This window comes from Mustela lutreola, chromosome 16 (assembly GCF_030435805.1).
Source record: "Mustela lutreola isolate mMusLut2 chromosome 16, mMusLut2.pri, whole genome shotgun sequence".
In the NCBI taxonomy this organism is placed as follows: domain Eukaryota; kingdom Metazoa; phylum Chordata; class Mammalia; order Carnivora; family Mustelidae; genus Mustela; species Mustela lutreola.
This window is the reverse complement of record NC_081305.1, coordinates 42,130,932-42,153,818: the sequence shown is the minus strand read 5'-3', so window position 1 is coordinate 42,153,818 and position 22,887 is coordinate 42,130,932. Positions and strand designations below refer to the sequence as shown.

Here is a 22,887-nt window from a genome sequence, read left to right as displayed (position 1 = left end):
GCAGAGGGACTGACAGATCCACCAAACGCTGTCAAGAGAGAAAAGCACGTTTTATTGAAGTCTGGGCGGCAGAGGAGTCTGTGGGAGCAGGGCTGGGGAAGAGGGCAGTCCAGGGGGCGGTGGGCGCACAGGTGGTGGGTGGGAGGCATCAGGAGCCAGGGGAATCCTGTGGGGGTGAAAAACGTGAGAGGCAAGAGAGCCCCCCAACCACCCCATCCCACCCTTCGCCCCCTTCTCCTCTCCCCACCCCCCAGCCCAGCCCGAGCTGCAGGACCTGGCTGGGTTCCATCGCGCCAGGTGTCTCTACCGCCTGCGTGTGGACAGACCTGAGGAGGAACACGGAGAGTTCGGGTGTCAGGAGGGCCACCCCAGCTCCTGCAGAGCAGGGAGCATCAGGGGAACTCCCGTACCTCTGGTTTCAGATCAAGCCCCTCCCTCCACGTGCCTGTCCCGGCCAGGAAAGGGGTACTTGGAACCCGCCCTCACCCCCAAACACCCGACTCTCCCCAGACTCACGGCGGATGGAGCTGCGGAAAGTTCCCTCCTCTTCATCAGGTTCCCCAGTTCTGGCAGAAGGAATTGGGGATGAAAAAGGAGAGAGGCAGCCACCCCCATAAGTCCCCCAGTGCAGCCCTCATTTCACAGTCCTCCGAACTGAGGACCAGAGATGGGCAAGGAGCAGGCTCGGGGTCCGCCAGAAAACCGGGAGCACCCAGTTGCGGTTTAAGCGGGTGGCAGGGGGTGAGACAAGTGCCTCCCCGAGTGCTGGGGAAGAGCCTGGAAGTTGGTGGAGGATGGGGTGGCGGAAGGACTGGAGAGCAGACAGCCTAGAGACAGCCTAGGCTAGAAACCCAGAACCCTCATCTCTTAGTGGAGTGATCTCTGGCAAGTGACTTCACCTCCATGTGCCTCTGTTTCCTCATCAGTAAAATGAGGCTAATAACAGCACCTACCACACATACAAGGGTGTGAGGAGTAAATAAGATAATTCACAATAAATCGGTATCTGGCACTTGGGACTAAATATTAGCTATTATTTAAAATCACATCTATAATTGTTTTAACATGGAGAAGGTATTCATACATTGCTTTAAATTTTTATTTAAAGATGAATCAAAGGGCTAGGAACAGGACGCTGAGCTAAACTGGGCCGCCGAGAGAGGTGATCTCATTTCGCCGTGGCTCTTTCTCTCGCCGCTTACCACGCTTTGTGATTTTATATTTGTGGGGTTGCTGGAACCCACGGTCGCCGCCCCCACTGGGCTGGGAGCTCAGCCAGGCAGGGAGGGCAGTTTACTTATTCACCATTTGGTCCCCGGGGCCTGGCTTTGGGGCTTGGCACATAGTAGGTGCTTAATACATAATTGCTGAAGGGTCTCTGGCTGCGGGTCCGATGGACTCTCCGCCTCACCCCCAGCGCCCCTCTAGAGCGAAAGCAGATGAGTGAGAGCCTGGAGGGGCCTCTTACCTCTGCTGCTGGTTGAATTTGCACCGGCACCTTCTGCCTGTGGGTGGGGGTAGGAGGAGGACGAGGCTAAGCTTCGGCTCCAGGCGGGCACGGAGCGGCGCTCTTGCGCCGGCTCAGGCTCGCGAGGGGCGCGGCCGTGGGGACAGGGGCGGGGCGGGGGCGGGGTAGGGCGGGGGCATCAACAGGGCGGGTTGGAGCCGATGGGCGGGACAGGGGCGGAGATGGGGCGGAGCGTGGGCGGGGCTGAGGGCGGGGCGGGGACGAAAACCCGCTCCTGCGGGGGCTGGAGGTAGCGGGGTGTGGGTACTCACTCAGGACGATGAGGATACCCAGGATGAAAAGGATCCCGGCGATGATGAGGCCTCCGATCCGCAGGGTCTGGTAGTCTGTGGGCGGCAGGGAGGAGAGTGAGGGCAGGGAGGGGAGGAGGAAGGATAGAAGAGGGGCAGAATGGGGAGGAGGGGGCAAGGAGGATCGGGAGAGGAGAGGAGAGAGAAGGAAGAAGATAAGGGAGGAAGGAAGAGAGGGATCAGGGGGAGGAGAGGGTGGGAAGGAAAGGGAGGAGGTAGGCAGGGCACGGAGGAGGGAGGTAGGGGAGGTTGGCGGAGAGGATCAGGGGAACAGAGAGGGGAAAAAGGGAGGCGCAGCAGAGGATGAGCCATAAGATACTGAGAGGTTAAAGGAGAAAGAGACTCAGAGAGACAGAGAGGGATCAAACAGACGGACACACAGAGACAGAGACAGACAAGGGGAGATCAAAACAAAGAGTCAGAGATCTGAGAGACAAGAGAGAGAGAAGGAGAGTGACAGAGATACAAACACTGAGTCAGAGAGACAGAGATGGAGAAAGAGAAGAGGAGTAACTAGGACAGGACGGACAAACCCAGGCCATACGCCCTCCCAACTCCCAGGGAGAGACACCCCTCCCTCCCTTACCATAGGTGAATGGGTCGTGTTCCTGTGGAGCTTCTGGAAAGAGAAAGAAGTCAGGGGTTGGATGCTTCCTGGGACTCTGGACAGGGACGGGCGAAAAGGGACCTTGTGGGGGTTTTACTCTCCTGGGCTGAGAGTCTGGGGACCGCTGGACCCTGAGCAGTCTGCCCAACCTCTCTAGGTCTTAGTTGCCACATCTGCCCTGTCTTGGTGGGGCAGGGGGCACCTAACTGCCCCCCAAATCTTGTCTTATCCCGTGTTGTCAATGATTCTGTCATCTGAGGGAAGTGGGCCTCCATCCCACAGTCCACCTTTGCCTGACCTAGCATCAACCCCCACCCCAAATACTAGCTTCTGACTGGACCCATGTGAAACCCCCAATTTCCTGGTACCCCACTGACTCATTTAGCTTGGAGTCTCCAACTTGGTTCTCTTGAAGGGCTTCCCATCACCCCACCCCCGCCTCCCTTGGGGCCAAGGTGGGTGGTGGGCTACATACCCCAGACTCACCTGCGCTGGCCTTGGTGAGAAAACCCACACAGAGAACCAAGATGTGGTAGAGAGGCTCCATTGTCCTGGGGGACACCAAGGGTCAAGAAATGTGTTCCCTCATTCCCCCCACCATTGGGGCTTGAACCCAAGGGGTTAAATCAGGGTCCGGGGGTTTGATTTCAAAAATGTTTATCATCCAGCTTGACCACTGGGAGAAGCAGGGGCACCCCCTGCCTCATCAGACACAGTGTCACCAAAACAAGCCACAGTGGGGGTCATACGACACACAGCAAGGGCAAGGGGTAAGATACACACGGTCCACAGGGGCCTCCACAGGCCTGGGCCTTCCCACAGCAGGCCCCAGATGCCCTACACCTACCCTAGGGGAAGAGCAGGATGGCTTGCCCCAGCCAGCCAGAGAGACAGACACACAGACACACACGGTGAGGGGTGAAGGATGAGGGATGGTCCAGCCAGGACCTGAGGGCCCACCTGCCCGCACACCACGGCCTCGCTGTGTCTGTGTAATATCCCAGCTCTCCTGCCCTCCGCCGCTGGCCAGCTCTCAGCCTGACCCTGGGTATAAATATCTCCCACTTCACCCTGGAGGAATTTGCCTCACACAGGCCACCATGGCAACAGCCTTCCTTCCCCCACTCGGGGGTCACGCACAACCCTGCCGGGGTGAGGCCCGGCTGCCACATCGCTCCCGGCTGCCCCTGTGGGAAAGGCCACCACTCCTCGTCTTCTGGAAATGATGAGAATGGGGGGAAAAACATCCCCTCCTCCCGCCTCTGGGTGACATCTTCCACAGGCAGACACCACCAGGCCTGTGGCATGAGGCCCAGAGCAGTGGGGCTGAGAGACAGAAGACAGATGCCAGGGGCAGGGACACACACACACACACACACACACACACACTCAAGCACAGGCAGTGGGGCTGGAATGGAGGCAACGCCCGTTCCCCAAACTCCTGGTTGGAGCAAGACATGGGGTGGAGACAGTTATTAAAACGATTCTCTTCATCTGAGCTTCCAGTGCCCCCAAACTGTGACGCAATCTGACCTACACACAGGAGTGTCCGAAAGCCACCCCAGCCAGGGGCACACGCAGCAACAGGGGAGCGAGGCGTTGGACCCCCACGCCCACTCCTGGGGAACCCCACCGTCCCAACCATACTCCCTCCCTCTCCGGTCTGGCCCGCCTGGGAAGCCACGGGCTGGCCACTCCTGCTCCCAAAATAGGTGGCCCAGCCAGGCGAGGGGGTGAGGCCTGGAGGGGAGGGCAGGGGACGCTCACCCCAATCAAGCTGTCCCCTGCTGAAAGAAGGCCCCCAAAGGTCCGGCTGTGCCGGGGGTGAGCACTTTGGACCCCCTGGCCCAGAGCTGGACTGCGGCCGCCCTCAGCGATCTCCCCTCCCAGCCCCACCCCAGCCTTCCCCTCCCCAACCAGCAGCTGTAACTGGAGCCGAGGCTGGAGGGGGGCCAGGGGGCGGCCCCCAGCCCAGACCGCCCTGGCCCGTTAGGTTAACTCTCTCCGCTCAGATGGAGGAGCAGCAGGCGGCTGGCCTCTCTGGAGAAGGGACGAGTCGGGAGGGAGGACAGGATCACGGACCCACGCATGTGCCCGCACACACGTACCCGCACAGGCATACACCCACGCTTGTGCCCTGCGGTGCAAGGGTGGGGGTCAGGGGTTTTCTGTGAGGCTCCCTGGGGTTTGGGCCCATTCGGCTCCTAAGGTTATCCCCGTCTGAGTGCTCAGGAGCCCACTGACCCCTAACCCCAGTGTTCTGTGGGGACCTGGACTGCCCCACAGGGCTCTTGAGACATTTCTGTGTGTGTGTGTTGTCTGCTGCTGACTGTGAGGTCCCCCATGAGTGCACCACACACACACACACACACACGCACACATGCACACATTCAGATAGATGCCGTAGACAGACACAAGAACCTAGCCACACACGTGTCCACCCTTACAAACGGTCACACTCTTGTGAAGACATACAAACCGGGGGACAGAAACACACCAATACACACACCACACGTAAATGGACTCAGAAGCCCAGACACACAGCCGGCCCTCCTCCACGGTTTCAGGGATGGGAAGGCCCATACGCCGTGTACATAGGGACACAGGGGATGGCACACAGTGCCGTGGGCACAAAGAGAAGCAGAAATTCTGTCCAGGACACCGCCCTGTGACCCGCCACTCTTACACACAACCCCGAAAACCGACGCATACAAACTGTGTTCGTACCCTCACATGCGGGCCACCAGGGCATAGCGGGCCACTTGGTCACAGGGAGACAGGCCTACACATGTATGAGGCACCTCCAAATTTGTGTCGATGTGTTTAATTCCAAACCTCCCCTTTCCCGATCTCACATGGCCTGTGGGACTCTGTGGAGGACGATGCACATGGTGTCCTCACCCGCAGGCCGGACTCACAGACTCTGGTGACAGAGAAACCCGGCTTCCGGTGGGAGCTCTGCCATCCTGGTAGTGTGACCTTCAGCAGCCCATGTGACCTCTCCGACATGCCTCAGTTTTCTGTCCCACAAAATGGAGAAATCACGGAGATCATATGTATTGCACGGGGCCAGCCTTAGAGGTCTCTGAACCCCACACAGTCTTATTATTAATTCCATTTTCGGGATGAACAAACTGAGGTTTTAGCAAGATGGAGCTAATTCTCCTGAGGCTCCTGGTGGCTGAGGACCGAAACCGGCCCCACCCTGAAAGGGTCAGATCATGGGCTCAGATTGTGGAGGACACAGTTGAGAGCAGGTGGGCGTGTTCAGACCAAGGCACAGGGGTAGAGAGCCCTGACACACACACACACACACACACACACACACACACACGCGTACACGCACACGCATACACAGAGGACCCACCTCAAAGGACCCACAGGGCTTTGAAATGCCCTCTCATCCCTGTGCGTCTGAGCCCCAGCCCCTCATGGCCCTGCACCCCAAGGCCACCAGCGGTGGCAGTCTCTGGTTAATGATAACCCTGATGTTTATGCAGCCCTGGGGAGGGTGACAGAGCGGCAGGGAAGGCAAGCAGGGCTGGGGGCACCTGGCCAGCTCCAGCCCGTCCTTGGCTTCTCCCCCTCCCAAGACCCACTGCACCACAGTAGAGCAGCTCCGCCGCTTTCTAACTGGGTGATGTCCGGCACCTGACGTAACCACTATGAGGCTCAGTTTCTCCTTCTGTAAAATAGAGATAAACTCATAGTCCCCTCAGAGGGAAATTGGGGTGATTATGTGAAACGGCTAGGGCTGTTAAGTCTCCTGAGTGTGCAGCCCTGGCCAGAGAAGCTGGGTGTGTTCCTCAGGGGTGGGAGGAGAGGGGTTCGATTTAGATCTGTCCAGGGCCATGAAGGGAATCATTTAAACTCCTCCAGCCTCGGTTTTCCCATGCGCAAAGGACACATCAGTAGTATGACCCAACTCATGGGACTGCTTGAGAACTGAATAAATTCATGTAAAGTCAGGCATGTAGGAAGTGCTCGATGATTATTATTACTGCTATTTCAGGTTAGATAACAAATGTCATTTCTTTATTCTTTCTTATTTAATGGGCAGACTCTATCCAAATTGCTAAAAGCTTAGTCCAAATGAAAATGACCAATATCCGGGTCACCTGGGTGGCTCAGTGGGTTAAAGCCTCTGCCTTCGGCTCAGGTCATGATCCCAGGGTCCTGGGATCGAGCCCCGCATCTGGCTCTCTGCTCCGCGGGTAGCCTGCTTCCTCCTCTCTCTGTCAAATAAATAAATAAAATCTTAAAAAAAAAAAAAAAGAAAGAAAGAAAGAAAAGAAAATGACCAATATCCATGAGTTCGGATCTCCCAAGAAAGAAGACAAAATCAGGGTGCCTGGGTGGCTCAGTGGGTTAAGCCACTGCCTTCGGCTCGGGTCATGATCTCAGGGTCCTGGGATCGAGTCCCGCATCGGGCTCTCTGCTCAGCAGGGAGCCTGCTTCCCTCTCTCTCTCTCTGCCTGCCTCTCCATCTACTTGTGATTTCTCTCTGTCAAATAAATAAATAAAATCTTTAAAAAAAAAAAAAAAAAAAGACAAAATCACACAGAGAGGCCCTGGAGCCAGCTGCCTGGGCTTAAGCGCTGGCTCTGCCCCAGCCTGGTAACCTAAATCTCAAACTGACTTGACCTCTCTCCTCAGTGTTTCCATCTGTAAAATAGCCAAATGATAGGATCAATGTCAGAGGGTTGTGATGAGGTCGGCATGAGCTGACAGACAAAGTTTTAGGACAGGGTCTAGTGCAGAGCCAATGCTGAGGAAGGGGGTGGCATCCTCACTTTCATTTTTCCCAGGAGTTGGCTCCTTATCCCAGTATTTGGTGGGCACTCAAGGGGTTAATTTCAGGCCTGGGAGGGAGGCTTTGAGTTTGAGGTCTGACAGCTGCCCTGCTGAGTGTGGCCACCAGAGGGAGCAGCTGGACCCCCCTCTGAGCCTTGGTGAAGGGGCACATTACACCCTCCTGGGATCCAGGGGAGGGGGCTGTCTGGGCGTGGCCAGGATGTCTCCAACCCCCCAAGGGTCTCTCCTCCCACCCCCTCCGCCTGCCAGCCATCCGGTCCCCACCCTGGTGACATCCTCCTCTCACTCCGAGTGGGATGGAGTAGGGAATCTGGGGAGGGGGCTAGCTGAGAGTGGTCAGGGCAGCTCCAGCCCTTTGTGGCCCCTCCCCTCCCATGGGGCCATCCAGTCCCTTCCTTAGGGCTGCTCTTCCTATGGCCTCTGACCCCCTCCTTCTTAGGCTGCATTGCGGGCGCACCCAGTGCCCATTAAGTCCCTTTCCCAAACCTCCAAGGAGAAGGGGCGTGGGAGGAGGAGAAGAACAGGGAACTGGAAAGGGTGGTGAGAAATAAAGACACCAGACAGAGGAATACACACACACACAGAGGCCGACAGACAGAAACTGAGAGCCTGAAACAGAGACAGAGAGAAACAGAGACCAAGAGACAGAAAGAAATAAAGACGGACAGAGAGTGGGAAAGAGACTAACTCACTGAGTCAGAAATACAAAAAGAGAGAGAGACAGAAAAGGAAAGAGAAATAGACAGAAAATTAGACACCAAAGCAATACAGGAAGAAAGACAGGCTGAGAGAGAGACTGAGAAAGGAGAGACAAGGCGGACAGAGTGTGCCAGCTGGCGGAATGGAGGGTCGCCTGGCACGCCAGAGGTAGTGGCCCCAGCCCGCTGAGCCGGGTAGGCAGAGAGAAGCCGGAGCCTCAGCGGGGGTGAGGGGGCATGGGAGGGGCGGGCGTGCTGCTGCTGCTGCTGGCTGGAGCTGGCGTGGGGGTGGCCTGGAGACCACCAAAGGGAAAGTGTCCTCTGAGCTGCTCCTGCTCCAAGGATAGTGCCCTGTGTGAGGGCTCTCCGGACCTGCCCGAGAACTTCTCCCCAACCCTGCTGTCACTGTGAGTGTCAGGCCCTCCGGGGGCCTGAGGGCAAGGATGGGAGTCCTGGGACCCCAGGGGCTGGAGGCAGGGTGTGGGGGTCCCTGAAGAAGCAGGGACCCTTCAGGATCTTGGGAGGTGGGCAGCAAAGGATGTTGGGATGCCTCAAAGGGGGGTGCTGGCATTTGGACAGGAGCCGAAGGGAGGCTGCAAAGCCCAAGGCAGCATTTGGGACCCAAGAGGGGAGGGGGGAAGGACGGCCGTGGGTGGTGGGGGGAAGCTGAATGTTGCCAGGATCCTTGCCAAGTGAGGAGGGCAAATGCCTGTTTCCCTAGGATGGAAAGGAGAGACATCCGGGGTTGGGGCAGCACACCAGTGTCCCCCAAACAAGAGATGGCTCTGGGGCGGGACCAGAGCACTGGGGGTGATTGTCTCCTCACCCGCCATTGCCCACATCCCCAGCTCATTCGTTAGGACTGGAGTCACCCAACTGAAGGCCGGCAGCTTCCTGAGGGTGCCCACGCTGCACCTGCTGTGAGTGGGGCCCAGCTAAGCCGACAACTAGCTCGAGGGAGTGGGTGGGTGTTCACACAGGTGCGTGGGGAGCGTGTGCACACGTGTGTATGCGCATGTCTGCGAAGGAATCACATGTACCTGTGTGTGTGTGTGTGTGTGCGTGCGTGTGTGTGTGTATGTGAATACTGTGTGTGTGTATGTGGAGGGTGGGGGTCAATGTTAACGTGTCAGAGAGGGGGCAGCAGCAACTCTGGAAAAGTCTTTCTTGCTCCCTTGCCAGCCTCTTCACATCCAACTCCTTCTCCGTGATTGAGGACGATGCATTTGCGGGTCTGTCCCACCTGCAGTACCTGTGAGTGAGGTCAGGGAGTGGCAGTGGGGATGGGGGCTTGGGAGAGGAGCAGGGACCCATCTGTGGCTCCGGGAGCAGAGGGAGGTAGAGGCTTATTGGCATGTTGGGTGGGGGGTGTCTGAACAAAGATCCTTCTTGGAGGGGGATGGGGTCAGGGCTCCTGCTCAGCTGTGTGACCTCAGCCTGCTCACCTCCCCTCTCTGTGCCTCAAGATCCACAAAGAGCCTGGGTAACCCAGGACTCTTTCAGGCCCTCCCTGACATAGCAGAGCCCAGGGAGAGGACAGGGAGGCCAGAGACAAGAAAATATTTCATATGAACGGGAGACAACTCTGAGGAGGTGATGGGGGTGATGGGGGTGCTAGTGTCGGGGTTGGTGACTATGGTGGTGGTTCTGTTGGTGTCATGAAGGCTGTGTTGTTGACGATGCTTCTCAGTATTGCAGGGTGAGGCTTGGTGACGATGGCGTGGGTGTGGATGACGGGAGTGAGTGGTGGGGTCGGCAGCGGTGGTGGTGGCACCGTCTGGCATTAACAAGAGTTGCCGCCATGTTGTTGGCACTGGGGTTGGGGATGGTGATGGATGCCTGGGTGTCTGTGGTGATGGATGTTGGTGGCGGTGGCAGTGGTGACACTGGAGGTAGTGTGGGAGGCCATGAGCCTGTGCAGGCAGGGTTCAATGTTAGCTTGGCAGCGAGCATGGGGTTGGGTTCATGACTCCTGGGATGACCATCTGGAGCCTTGGGGAGGACAGGTTTCTGGGGAGGCTTCAGCACATTCCAGTGGCCTATGGCTTCAACGGGGTGAGTCTCCCCAAGCACCCTAGGGCCACAGCAGGGAACCGAGGGTCTCCCCCTCAACCCGCCTTCCCTCCACAGCTTCATTGAGGACAATGAGATTGGCTCCATCTCTAAGAACGCTCTCAGAGGACTCCGCTCGCTCACACACCTGTGCGTGCCCCCCCAAGGCCTCACCCCCTCCCTTCCGCCTCACCACCCCCAAACCCCATCACCCAGGGACACTGGGGATCCGGGTCACTGATCTGGGTGACAGCTTCTCCTCCTCCTCTCCTTCCACCAGGAGCCTGGCCAATAATAACCTCGAGACCCTCCCCAGATTTCTCTTCCGAGGCCTGGAGACCCTAACTCACGTGTGAGGCTCAAGGAGGCTGGCTGGGCCCGGAGAGTTGGGGGTTGTTTGAGAGGGAAGGGGAGCTCTGGGCCCACTTTTGGCCGACACCGAGAAGTATGGCTGCTGTGGTTCTTCCGTTATTTTTCACGCCACCTCCGGGGGGTGCCCCATTTAGAACACTTGCCTGGGGAAGGGATGGGGCACATGGCTGCCAGGTGGCGTGGAAGCCAGGTCGCAGCCCCTTCCCGGCCTCTTGCCCCAGGGACCTCCGCGGGAACCCGTTCCAGTGTGACTGCCGTGTCCTCTGGCTGCTACAGTGGACGCCCACCGTGAATGCCAGCGTGGGGACGGGGGCCTGCGCCGGCCCCCCTGCTCTGGCCCACATGCAGCTGCGCCACCTCGACCCCAAGACGTTCAAGTGCAGAGCCATAGGTGGGGGCTTTCCCCGCAGGGTGGGAGGGGCAGCCGGGGTTCCAGAAGAAGGTGGGAGAGCAGGGGCATGGCTCCCAGGGCTGAAGGGCTCACCTCGCTCCCCGTTCAGCTGTTCCCCGGCTTGTGAGCCCCTGAGCATGAGCATTAGCTCTCTGAGCCTCAGTTTCCTCATCTGTAAAATGGAGCCATAGGATTGCCGCAAGAATTCGGTGACGTGTCCACGCCTGCATTTGGGGCAGAGCCTTGGATGCGAGGCCCTCCTAAGTGTGCACGCTGGTGGCTGTTATTAATATAAAAACAGCTATTTAAAAAGACTTGCTATGATCACATTGCTTTTCCATAAATATGTTTTGGTAACGTTATGGGTCCTTAGCAGTGCAGAAGGCACAGCGGTGATGAGGACTGCCCTGGCTCTTGCCTTCCCAGAGCCCACAGCACAGGGGAATGTGGAGGTTGAGAGCCCGGAGTGGTCAGGGCTGGGTTTTGGGTGTCCCGAGCCAGAGCAAGGACCAGGCACAGCGGGAGGGCCACAGAGGGCTTCCTGAAGGAGTGGGTAAGGCTACTAATGTAATAATCAATTTTTACCAGCATCTAAGTGTAAGTCGTGTTCTGCATTTGTGGGACTCATAGAAATGGAGAAGTTAACTTAAGAGTCCCTCTTTATTCAGTTGTTCCACAAACAGTCACTGAGGGCCACTCTGTGTCTGGTCCTATGAGAGACAGTGGGCATACTGTGGTAACCCAGACAGCCGTGAGCCCTGCCCTCAGAGCCCTGGCGGATGAGGACATAAACATTAAGTAAAACACTACAGAAACAAACTTTGTGCTATACATTGTGATAAACACAGGGAGTAATGAGGGAGATTAAGGCAATGGGGTGGTCCTACCTTCTGTGGGGCATCATAGAAGGCTTCTCTGAAGAGGTGGCTTTACATCCAGATGTAGCTCAGTGCAATACAGAGGAAAGAGCACTCTGGAGAGAGGAGACAGCATGTGCAAGGGTCCTGAGGCAGCAGAGAGTCTGTCCTGCTTGCAGATCAAAGGCAGGCAGCATCTTGGGGGAGTGAGTGAAGGGAAGGACACAGGTGAGATCAAAAGCAGCAGGGTTCTCACCGTGTATGACTTTGAAAGCCACAGAGAGCAGAGTGATCTTACCCTGAGGGCCGTGGGAAGCCTCGGAGGGTTTTGAACCAGGGGTGATGATATGATGGCCATTTTTCAAAGATCCACCTTTGGGCCGGCATCCTTGGTGCCTCGGTTTGTTGCTTCAACCCTGGTGCCTGGAAACAGGGCCCCACATATAGAGTGAAGTATTATAACCTGGAGTCTATAACCCACCTCCACGCTGGGCAACCTTGGTGTACCGTTACCATAAAGCTAAGTGGCTGTAACCAAGAGGTCCAAAATCCCATGAATTAAAGAAGACAGAAGGGTCTGAGGTGAGCAGTCCTGGCGGGTGGGTGAGCCCCTGGGTGTTGTCCTGGTTTCCATGGTTGAAACTGAGTTGTGGCCCATCTATCGGCCAGGTCACAGGGAAAAGGGGCAAGAGACTAAGTCCAGGAAGAGCCATTAGCAAACAAGGGAGACAAGCATTACGGCCAGCATTTTGCTCTTTCTCCACAGGGAACTTGGCCTAGATAGGGCCACACCTAATTTCAGGAGGGAGGTATTGGGGGAGCGCTGGGGTCAGCGCTGTGGCTGTGCTCCAGTCCTCTTTCATGGAACATGGAAAGGCTGGACTGTGCCTGCCGGCCTTAGCTTCCTCATCTGTAGAATGGGTAGAATGGAACGTCCCTAAATGAATTGAGAAATACGTTGTTTCTAAGCAATGATTTGATGGTGTCCTGCGACTTAGAAAACAAAGCATTCCCCTGTTGTTGTGACTTAATTCATCTATAGATGAAAAGATCCTACTCTGTGTCCCTATGAGGTGCACACTGCGACGGTACTCATTTCAGAGATGTGCAAACCGAGGCTCAGCGATGAGGACCCGCGAGGTCCCGGTGCCCACCTGACTCTCTCCTGCCACCCCCAGAGCTGTCCTGGTTCCAGACGGTTGGGGAGTCGGCACTGGGCGTGGAGTCTTTCTCCTACCAGGGGGAGCCCCACATCGTCCTGGCGCAGCCCTTTGCAGGCCGCTGCCTGATCCTCACCTGGGACTACAGCCTACAGCGCTTCCGGCCTGAGGAAGAGCTGTCCGGTGAGCCTGCCCTCCCCACCCCTTTCCATCCTTCTGCCTGCAGGGGGTGGAGGGGCCCAACCGGGCGGGCCTAACCTGCCCTCCTGCACCCCGCCCTCCCACAGCGCCCTCGGTGGTGTCCTGCAAGCCACTGGTGCTGGGCCTGCGCCTCTTCATGCTGGCCGCCCGCCTGTGGGGGGGCTCGCAGCTGTGGGCCCGGCCCAGCCCCGGCCTGCGCCTCGCCCCCACGCAGGCCCTGGCCCCGCGGCGCCTGCTGCGGCCCAACGACGCCGAGCTCCTGTGGCTGGACGGGCAGCCCTGCTTCGTGGTGGCCGACGCCTCCAAGGCGGGCAGCACCACGCTGCTGTGCCAGGACGGGCCCGGCTTCTACCCCCGCCAGAGCCTGCATGCCTGGCACCGGGACACGGACGCCGAGGCCCTGGAGCTGGACGGCCGGCCCCATCTGCTGCTGGCCTCTGCCTCCCAGCGGCCCGTGCTCTTCCAGTGGCTCGGCGGCCGCTTCGAGAGGCGCACGGACATCCCCGAGGCGGAGGACGTCTATGCCACACGCCATTTCCAGGCCGGGGGCGATGTGTTCCTGTGCCTGACACGCTACATCGGGGACTCCATGGTGAGGCTGGGCCCAGTCAGGTGGGGCAGGCGGCCACAAGCCAGATCTGACCTGCAGTGGCCTCCCGCCTCGGGGCTGGCTTTGCAGCGCTGACTCCCACCTTGCACAGGAACTTCTAAACTCTGACCTGACCGCACAGACTCACCTTTGAACTCTGACCCCACCTGATGTACTGATCTTTGAACTCTGGCCACCCCCTCCCCACACCCCCCCACACCGACTCTAAGACCACTGTGACTCCTCAAGGCTGAGTGACCATAAGCTACTTCGTATCCCCCCAACACTAACACTGCCCCCCCCCACTCTGAGCCTTACATTTGAGCACAGCCACCACATTCTGGACCCCCGAGGCTGATGGCCCACCCACTCCAGCATTCTCATTCTGGGTTGAGGAACAGCCAAGCAGGCGCTCTGGGCCTAGAAGGCTATATGGTCTGACTCAGGTGTTCACGGGACATGTGTGTGGGGAGCAGACTGTGGGTGCAGGGATGAGAGTGGGGAGCCTAGGGCAGAGCCTGCCGTCATGGAGGGAGGTGACTGTGGCTGGGCGGAGTGCGGCCAGAGGAGATAGGAAAAATAGATACCGTCGTAGGTAAAACGGACTGATTCTTTGTGGGGTGTGAGGGAGAGAGAGTGGCCAAGAATGACTTCAGGTCTGTGGCCTGGGCAACCGGGTGGTGACAGGTATGAAGGTAGGAAAGCTGTGGGAGTTTGGGGACCTATAGGCCTGACTCCAAGCTGTTCCGGGTGCTCTGAAACCCAGGGTGCTACTGGCAGGCCTGGCCCTCCTGGACCCCCCGCCCTAACTGGTCGCCACACTTCACAGGTCATGCGCTGGGATGGCTCCATGTTCCGCCTCCTGCAGCAACTTCCCTCACGTGGTGCCCACGTCTTCCAGCCACTGCTCATCGCCAGGGACCAGCTGGCCATCCTGGGCAGCGACTTCGCTTTCAGCCAGGTCTTTCACCTTGAGCCTGACAAGGGGCTCCTGGAACCTCTACAGGAGCTGGGGCCCCCAGCCTTGGTGGCCCCTCGTGCCTTTGCTCACATCACCATAGCCGGCAGACGCTTCCTCTTTGCGGCTTGCTTCAAAGGCCCCACACAGATATACCAGCATCACGAGTTAGACCTCAGTGCCTGAGACCCCACAGGACCTTGGTCATGGCCGGGAGGGCCTTAGGGAGCACTGACTGGCACAGAGAGTCCCAGGCCTCTGGATACCCACTTGACAGGGAGCCTGGAAGAGATGATGGATCAGTTTGTGAGAGCAGATGGAGTTTTCTCCCCAAGACACCGGCCTCCTGGCCCTACTCGGGCTGATGCTACCTGTGAGGTCCTGACCAGAGGCCAAATTCAAGGCAAGAGCTGTCCTTCCAGTCTTTAAGCAACATCTCAGCTGGAGGCTCATGTCCCCACTAGAGATGACTTGGGAGCTCAGGCTGGGGCGCTGCAAGGAGCCAGGATACAATAGTCATGGTGGGGATAATGTGCAGAACTCCTTGCGGTCTGGAAGTGCGCCCCCTCAACCCACTCCCACCGTTTCTGCTCCCTGAGAAAGTACTGAGGAAGAGACAGCTTTCCTTTCCCTCTAAACTCAATCTGGCCAATCGCTTTGGTGCCCGCCTTCGTGACGTCATCAGTCGCTGGGCCGGTTTCCCAGCCGGGCTTGCTAACTTCCTCTGCTGCTTGTGCGCATGCCTGCTGCCCGGGCGGAAGACCAGCATGTTGGCCCTCTTGCGCATGCGCGGGAAATAGGCGGGAAAGTGGGAAATAGGTAGGAAAGCAGGAGCTGTTGTGGGGAGCCCGGCTGCACATATCCGATGAGGGACAGGGGAGAGGAGAGAAAGTGTATGAGCTCAATAAACGCGCTGTGCAGCTGCCCCGCTCGTTGTTGTGGGATCTTTGGGAGAGAATAACAAGGGGGAGGAATGGTGTCCCAGGAGCAGTATTGGGGTGGGATTGCCCCAGGGATGCATTTTGTCTGCCCTGGTGCGCTCACGCTTGCCCGATGTGTGTGGGCTCGTGGGTTGTGGGGGAGAGGCTTATGGGATGTTTGAGAGATATAAGGGCATTGGTAGGGGACAAGTCTCTGGTTTATTCTGGGTTTCTTCTTCAGGTCATGACTCAGTGCATCGTAGGAGATAGTTTTGGGTGTTTTAGAGGGTTTTAGGCATTTTATAGAGTGGCCCTTTGATGCAGTTTGGAGATCTTACTGGGTACTGGGGAGTCTCAAGGGAGTTTGAGGCTCCTTGGAAGTTCTCACACCGCTGTATATTATTGAGTGTCATGAGGAATTATTTAAAGGTCTCAGAGGGACGCTTGGGTATTAGGAAGGGTTTTCTATGATAGAGTGGGGTCTTGGGGGTGAGTGGGAGGGTCATGGGGGTCTTACCATTAAAATCATAATGTATCTGACTAATCATACTGTGGTAGTAAGATCCACATCCTTGTTTTCCCAGGATGGTCTCAGTGTCCACTGGAATATCCCAGCATTCCATCTGGCTAGAGCCCTCGTTCATTCCCCAAAGCATCAGCCGTTTGGCTACCAGAAAATTTTAAATTGCCGTTGTGGTTCCCCTAGCCTTGGGGGTAGAGGGCAGGCCTCATGCCATCCAGCAGGCCTTGAACTTTTCCAGCAAAGAGATTTAGCTGCCAGCTTCTGTCCCAGCTGCCAGGGTGTATCCAATCCACCTTCTGCTAGTCCTCAAAAGCCCACCATGACGTACACATAGGGAGTCTTGAGGACACTTGGCTAATCAATTTTTAGAATAAAGGATAAGGAGGCAAGAGCCATTTTTAGAATAAAAATTGAACAAAAAGACCCCTCCAGTGAGAGGTAAGGTGAGGCCCTGGCAAGGTGCTCTGAGAAGAGGGAGAATTCCATCCTGGAGTCTGGGCTCCCACGCAGAACCAGGACTTGGAGGAAGAGATGGGAAGGGACCTCTGTGTCCTTTCAACGGATCCATCCTCAACAGTTCTGGGCAGAGCCTGGGAGAGATGATGGGTCAGCTTGTGAGAGCAGATGGAGTTTTCGCCCCAAGACACGTGCACACACAGGCACACACCCTCGCACGTGCCCAGCCCTCACGGTCTGTGTTCTCTGCATCCCCATTCTGTTCCCGGCTTACCTGGAGTGATGAGAGGTGGGGCTTCGCCTGGATGGTGGCTGGGGAAAGAAAAGTGGTGAGATGTGTTTCCATCCCCCTTGTCCTCTCCCTTAAGGCTAGAGGATTCTCAGCTTGCCCTAACAGAGCTTCCTGGCTATTTTTCCTGGAATGGGACCAAAGCTTTTCAGGCTTTCGGGCCCTCTGAAGATGATCAGCTCTGAAGAATAAACCTGGGACATTTCAGTGGCAGGAATTCTCCAGGGCAAGGCCTGGAGGCCTCTTTCTGCGAGATTCAGTTCTTTGACCAGGGAAAGGTGTCTGTTCAGTATGAAGTAGGCACCTGGGGAGCCCGTCTTACCTGGGCTTCTGGCTGAACTTGCATTTGCATTTCCCACCTGTCAGGGGAGAAGGGATGGTTGAGGGAGAGGACCCACAGCCCTGCCCTGCCCTGCCAGCTCGGCCTCCAGGGTCCCCACTCACTCATGAGGACGATGATGCCGATGGTGCACAGAACCGCAGCACAGATGAGCCCACCAACCCGAAGTCTGTGCCAGTCTAGGAGAAACCCAGAGGAGGCCATTAGTGCCCGCCTGTGTCCTCCCTGTCCAAACCTCCATCTATCCGACAGGTGGGTATGGGGAACCTGACCACCAGCAGGGAGTTGTGGATACAGAGGGGAGAGAACAAACAGCCCCGCAGCCCTCCTGGGCTCACATTCTCCCTTACACACAAAACAACCGATAAGAGATTTAATGGAAGGTCAAGTGGAGATAAGCATTCTGAAGGCAAATAAGCAGAGCCAGGGAACAAAAAGTCAGAGGGCAGCTCTTTTAGGGAGACTGGTCAGGGAAGGCCTCTCTGAGCAGAGCCCTGGGGAGATGAGGCGGTGGGGGGGGGCCTGGCAGGGAGATCGGAAAGTATAAAGGTCCGGGGGTTTGGAGGGTGTCTACTGTGTGTGTGAGCAATCGCAGAAAAGCTGCCCAATAGCTTCCCTCCTCCGGGCAGTTTTTGCAAAGCCAGCCTCCTCCTAGCATTTGATTTGAACCATAACAACGGCTTCTGGTGAACCTTCCCGGCTTCCTCTGTGCTGCTCTCCTGCCCCAAAAGAACCTTCCCTGGGACCAGACCCGCGTGGCTCGTTCCTTTCTTCCACTGTGTGGCTACTAATCCTCACAGTGGCTACTAAGTACTCTCTCTCTCCCCATCCTTACCCCTTCCTACCCTCGCCTCCTGTTTCGCCCACATCGGACCCCCGCCCAAGCCCTGTGGGTCCACAGACACAAAATGTGAGCAGGGGGAGTGAGTGGGAGGGAGTCAAGAGAGGGGCACAAGCTCTCACCATAGTAGAAAGGACTGTTTTTATCTGCAAAGAAAGAGAAAAAGAACATGAATCCAGGACAACAGCCAGGAGGCAAGGGTGGGGGCTAGAATTTGGGGGTGAGCCTGGTGGTGGAGTCTGACTCACCTTCTGGGTCGTTGGCATCCAAGACAGGCAGGCCTGCTGGGAGAAGCGGGAAGGAGAGGGGATGGCCTGTGGACCTCAGCAAAGCTGGGAGGCAGGGCCACAGAGCCTCAGGGGCCCCTGATGGACAGGTCCCCGCCTCCAGAGGGCCCAGGGGTCCTGGCCCCAAACCTGAAGGTGTGGGCTTCCCCCGCCGCCCCAAACCTGTGAGCCCCCCAGGTCTGCCCACATTTTGCCTCCCAAAATAGGTTTTAGCCTAGGTGGCTTGGGACCACTCTTTAGCCTGATGTTTCCAGACACCTAACTAATCCTCCCTCCAGCAGAAACCGAGCAACATTCTCTTCGAGATGACAGACGGTCCCAGCTCCCAGTCATTCTCGGAGCCTCGTCCATACCCTACCTGTTCTGGCGTGTCCTCACCGCTTCCTTGTAGAGCAAATTACTAATGATAAACTTAATACACTTTCTTTAAAAATGCAGCCCTCTCTCCCTAACCTGAACGGAATGCCAGCCTGGCCCGATGTAAGGGATAAAAAAAATACAATAAAAGCAAAGGACTAGGATTACATTCTGGCTAGAAGCCGTGGGCTACCTGAGCTCCGGGCCTAAACTCTGATCTTTGTGTGTTCAAGGGTGATTAATAAGTTCTAATTGTATTTAAAGCATGAACACCTAGAGCTTACTCTGTCCCAGGCCCTGTTCTAACCACTTCTCAAATACCAATTTGTGTAATCCTCACAGTGGCTACTAAGTACTTACTAGTAGAGCTGGGGAAACTGAGGCAAAAAGGATTTCCATAACGGCTACAACCTCAAAGCTCCCAGCTCCCTCTCATAATAAAGGGCAAGGGAGGTGCTGAAGACCCAGTGCCCGGGGCTGAGTCTTCTCATCGGGGAGACCTCAAGGGGGTGACTAGCTGTGTGAGCCACTGCCGTAAGGTGGGGCCTGTCTTTGTGTGCACTTTGAAACCATCAGTGCAACACTGCAACCCTCAAGGAGATGCTGACCGGAGAATCGCCACCCGACAGGGGAGGCAGAAAGCACGAGAGAGGCAGACACACCCACAGATGCACAGACATGGGGCTTGGAGTGTTGATACACCCACAGATGCACAGACATGGGGCTTGGCCAACACTCTGTGGCAGGGTTTGGGAAAGGCAGTGAGGGGCCCAGGCACTCACCTGCCAGGAGGAGGAGCAGGCTCAGTGTTGTCACCTCCCGCATGTCAGCCAGCTGACCTGGAGGGGGAGGGAGAGGGTAGGGTCCAGCTCTATGGGGGCCCCCCACCAAGGTGCCAGAGCGGTGCCTCTGGTTTCCAGTCCTCTTGTACTCTGCTCTCCAGGGTACACAACTCCCCCCGGGGCAGAGAGGCTGCTATTAACCAACCAGCCTGTCTGAAAGGTGAGGAGGAGCCATCAAAGGGGGTTGAGGAGTGGGGAGGTGCGGGGGCGGGGGGTGGGTGGCAACGGGAACCTGGAGAGGAGCTGCAGGAATCACTGGCTCAACACAGACCTGGGGCTCTAGGGACTTGGCCCTGGTGACCAAATGAGGGAGGTGCTGCCTGCTGTTTGCCCCAGCTTACAGATGGGGAAACTGGGGCTCTGCAAACTAAACATGGGTGCATAGGGTCACCTTGGCAGGGAGCAGGATTTTGAGCAGCCCAGCTCTGCAGCGGCTGTTTGTGGCTCCGGACTATCGGGGCCTCGGGGTGTTTTGGGAAATGGGATGTAGGGAGCCAGGTGGCAGGAGGCCCGGGTTGCCGGGTGTGTCTCTCAGAGACAGCTCAGAGCCTGCCCACCCTGGCCAGACTCCACAGATCTCGAGCTGGCTCCTCAGGCTGCTCAGAGCAGGGTGTGCGGAGGAGAGAGCTGGAGGCTTGGGGCAGGGTCGAGGGCCAGAGCAGAGAGGAGTCACATGGCTGGAGCCCTAGCCCCATCTTCTGCCTCCATGACTCCTCGTTTCTGTCCTGCCTCTGCCCCTGCCACAGCCCCTGCCTCTATCCCCACCCCAGCCCCAGCTCCAGCCCTTACCCCTGCCCCAGCCCCTACCTCTGCCACAACCCCTACCCCTACCCTGGCCTCTGTCCCCCGTACCTGCCCCTGATCCTGCCTCTACCCCTGCCCCAGCCCCAGCTCCTACCCCTGGCCTTGCCCCAGGCCCCGCCCCCCGCGCCTACCCCTGCTCCTGCCAAGCTCCTCCTGGCAGCCATTACTTCCTCTTTCTTCAGACAGGCCTGTCCAGCAAGAAGAACCCCTCCGATCCCCTCCTGGTCTGGTCTCAGCCCACCCTCTCCCCATTCCGGGTGCCTGAGCTAAACCTTGGTCTCTGTGTGCCCCCCAGTCCTCTCCCAGTACCCGCCTCACTGCCACCAGCACTGTCCAGCACGTCCTCTGCCCCACCCTGTGCTGGGCCCCCTCCAATGACCTTGCTGTGTCTTCGCCCATTCCCCTCCCCGCACCCTGTAACCCCAGAGATGATCTGTTCCCGCTCTCATTTCACTGATGGCACAGCACGGGCCCTCACTAAGCCATCTGACATTCCCTGCTCTGTCCCTAGACTCCTCTCCACCACTGAAGACAGTGACCCCATCTGTCTCCGCACCCTCGGCGTCACCCCCACCTCACATTTCCTTCTGTTTCTTGCACATTCCTCACAGGATCCTCCCTCTCCCTGGGTACACTCAGGTCCAGGGCATCCTCTCAGCCCTGAATCCCATATGGTGGACTCAAAGGCATCCATTTCTTGCAGGCAGGGGGCCTATAGCTTTGGGGAACATTGCTAAGGCATTCAGGACCCCGCAGATTTGGGGAGGAGAGCTGGAGCAGGTGTGTGGGCAGGACAGCCTGGTGGTTCCAGGCACAGGTCTGGAGAAGGACCAGCTATTGTCTAAAGCCCCGAGATAATACCCCAGTAATAGGAGCTAGTGCCCTGTGAGCATTTACCATTCGCTGGGCCCTGGTCTCAGCGCTTCACGCTTATTCATATAACTCCGCAGCGTGATGGGGTGGCACTGTGGTTACCCCACTGTGCTGTCGGAGCCCCATAAACCCTGCTAATGAAGCTGAATGCTGCAGCTGTCACCAGGGACCCAGAGTCCCAGCTCTGAAGTCTCTTGCCATGGAGTTCACCTAGTCCCCCTGGCTGCCGGGCTCTGCTACTCCCCATCCCCAGGGCATCTCTCCCAGCATCCCTGGCCTAGGGGAGATGTGGGAGTAATCTTGGCTGCACCCCAGCCCTGGGGCCACATTCCCAACCTGGCTCTCCTACAGGGCAGGCCACTGGGAGCTGGTGTCTGGCATCTGCCCTCACCTTCCCCTCCCAGGCTGTTGCTGGAAGGGGCTCCTGAGCTGCTTCCGGACTGACTGTAGTTGGCGTGAAGCCTGGGAGAGGAAGACAACCGGCAGAGAGAGGCTGTGCCCACCCCTCTGGGCTCCTTCCCCGCCCTGCCGGTCCCAACACCCGAGTGATGGACATTTCCACGGTCCGCCCTCTGCTATCCCCTTTGTTCCTCCGTGATGGTGGCCAGGCCCATCAAGCTTGTGCAGAATGACTTTCCCATGTCCCTGAAATTTCCTACCCACCTCCCCACCTTACAGTTTCCCCCAGGAAGCCGCTGTCCCCTCTTCCAAGAGGTCTCCAGGATCCACACACCCTCAATCCCTAGACACCCCAAGTCCACGCAGTCACCCACCGTGCACTCTGATACCCTCAGTCCAGCCTTGATCAACTTAGCTACCCCCCACCCACCCAAGCAGCCCGCTCCAACCCTATCCACCCAGATGCCCCCGATCCAGATGTTTCTGGTCAACTCAGACACCCCCAATCTACCCAATCACCCCAATCCCACTGGTGGGCTCATCCCAGCTAGCTTACCCAGCCTCCCGAGGGGAGAATGATGGGGGGATGATCACATTAGTTGAAGGTGCTTTCCCTAACCTCCTGTCCCCTGCCCCCCAGAAAAGATCCTTGAAGAGAGGAAGTTCTAGAGAGGGGCAAGGAGAGGTTGGGGGCAGAGCCGAGAGGGTGTTGGAAGCAGGGGACCCCAGCCTCTCACCTGTGTGGCTCCCCAGGCTGCTTGGAAAGTTCCGGGAGAGAAGGGGAGAATGCAGCTGCTAAGCCTGAGTCCTGCCTTTATCCACAGCTGCCACGCCCTAGGCAAACCTGGGCAGGTAGAGAACAAGTCAGACTCCCTAAAGCTCGGGGGCTCTCTCACCCCATTCCTGCTCTTAAAGAGACAGCTACCACCCTTTCTTCCCAGCAGAGAGCTCCCCAAGGTCACAAGAGCCTCAGGTAGGCAGAAGGAGCATAGGACAGGGCAGAAGTCTGTTCCTTGCATCCGGGGAGGGGGCTTTCTTCAATCTCTTGCCCCCGTGAAAAGGACCTGGAAGGAAGAAATTCAAGGTCTTTAGCAGCAAAGCTTCTGCCTCGCAGAATGGTGGGGGAAAGCAATGCATTGGCGTAATTGTCTCATTTCCTTCACTTAGATGGCAGGTTACACTTGGAGGAGGGCTTGGTGGCAATTGTGGGACATCCAAGGTCCCCTTCCGGACCACTTGCTGCTTTTGACAGTTTGGGGGTCAGCAGAAGAGGCTGATATGACCAAGATCATGAGGTGGGAGTGGGGGTGGGGGTGCACAAGGGGTGGGGGGGGCTGTCGGGCTTTAGACCGTGACCTCTCTCCCACATGCCCTTAATGCTCTCAGGAGAGACTGAAGAATGGTTTCTGAGCATCAAGTAGACCTTCCGAGCTCAGGC

At 57.4% G+C, this 22,887-nt stretch overlaps 3 protein-coding genes across 4 annotated transcripts; 1 reads left to right on the top strand and 2 right to left on the bottom strand.

The window, feature by feature from the left end:
- Positions 1 to 31: 31 nt before the first annotated feature.
- On the bottom strand, positions 32 to 4,331 carry FXYD1 (FXYD domain containing ion transport regulator 1). Of its 2 annotated transcripts, none has more exons than XM_059151956.1 (8): positions 4,193 to 4,331; positions 2,912 to 2,976; positions 2,405 to 2,437; positions 1,780 to 1,854; positions 1,469 to 1,505; positions 517 to 566; positions 275 to 326; positions 32 to 166 (listed from the first exon to the last, which is right to left on the bottom strand). In XM_059151956.1, the coding sequence occupies exons 2-7, from the start codon at positions 2,970 to 2,972 to the stop codon at positions 304 to 306; spliced, it is 279 nt and encodes a 92-aa protein (XP_059007939.1). In that variant the 5' UTR covers positions 2,973 to 2,976; positions 4,193 to 4,331; the 3' UTR covers positions 32 to 166; positions 275 to 303. The 2 variants fall into 2 exon arrangements, with proteins under 2 accessions (XP_059007939.1, XP_059007938.1); XM_059151955.1 differs by lacking the exon at positions 4,193 to 4,331 and adding an exon at positions 3,386 to 3,612.
- A 3,152-nt stretch (positions 4,332 to 7,483) lies between these two features.
- On the top strand, positions 7,484 to 15,443 carry LGI4 (leucine rich repeat LGI family member 4). Its single transcript, XM_059152557.1, has 9 exons — positions 7,484 to 8,345; positions 8,787 to 8,858; positions 9,121 to 9,192; positions 10,069 to 10,140; positions 10,271 to 10,342; positions 10,584 to 10,753; positions 12,789 to 12,953; positions 13,058 to 13,563; positions 14,390 to 15,443. The coding sequence occupies exons 1-9, from the start codon at positions 8,176 to 8,178 to the stop codon at positions 14,702 to 14,704; spliced, it is 1,614 nt and encodes a 537-aa protein (XP_059008540.1). The 5' UTR covers positions 7,484 to 8,175; the 3' UTR covers positions 14,705 to 15,443.
- Positions 15,444 to 16,306: 863 nt separating this feature from the next.
- Positions 16,307 to 22,317, bottom strand: FXYD3 (FXYD domain containing ion transport regulator 3). The gene is given in 8 exon segments (XM_059152558.1): positions 16,307 to 16,551; positions 16,692 to 16,729; positions 17,029 to 17,118; positions 17,120 to 17,225; positions 18,010 to 18,033; positions 18,136 to 18,168; positions 19,314 to 19,370; positions 22,187 to 22,317. Coding segments are annotated over 7 exon segments (354 nt in total). The 5' UTR covers positions 19,357 to 19,370; positions 22,187 to 22,317; the 3' UTR covers positions 16,307 to 16,531.
- Positions 22,318 to 22,887: the final 570 nt, after the last annotated feature.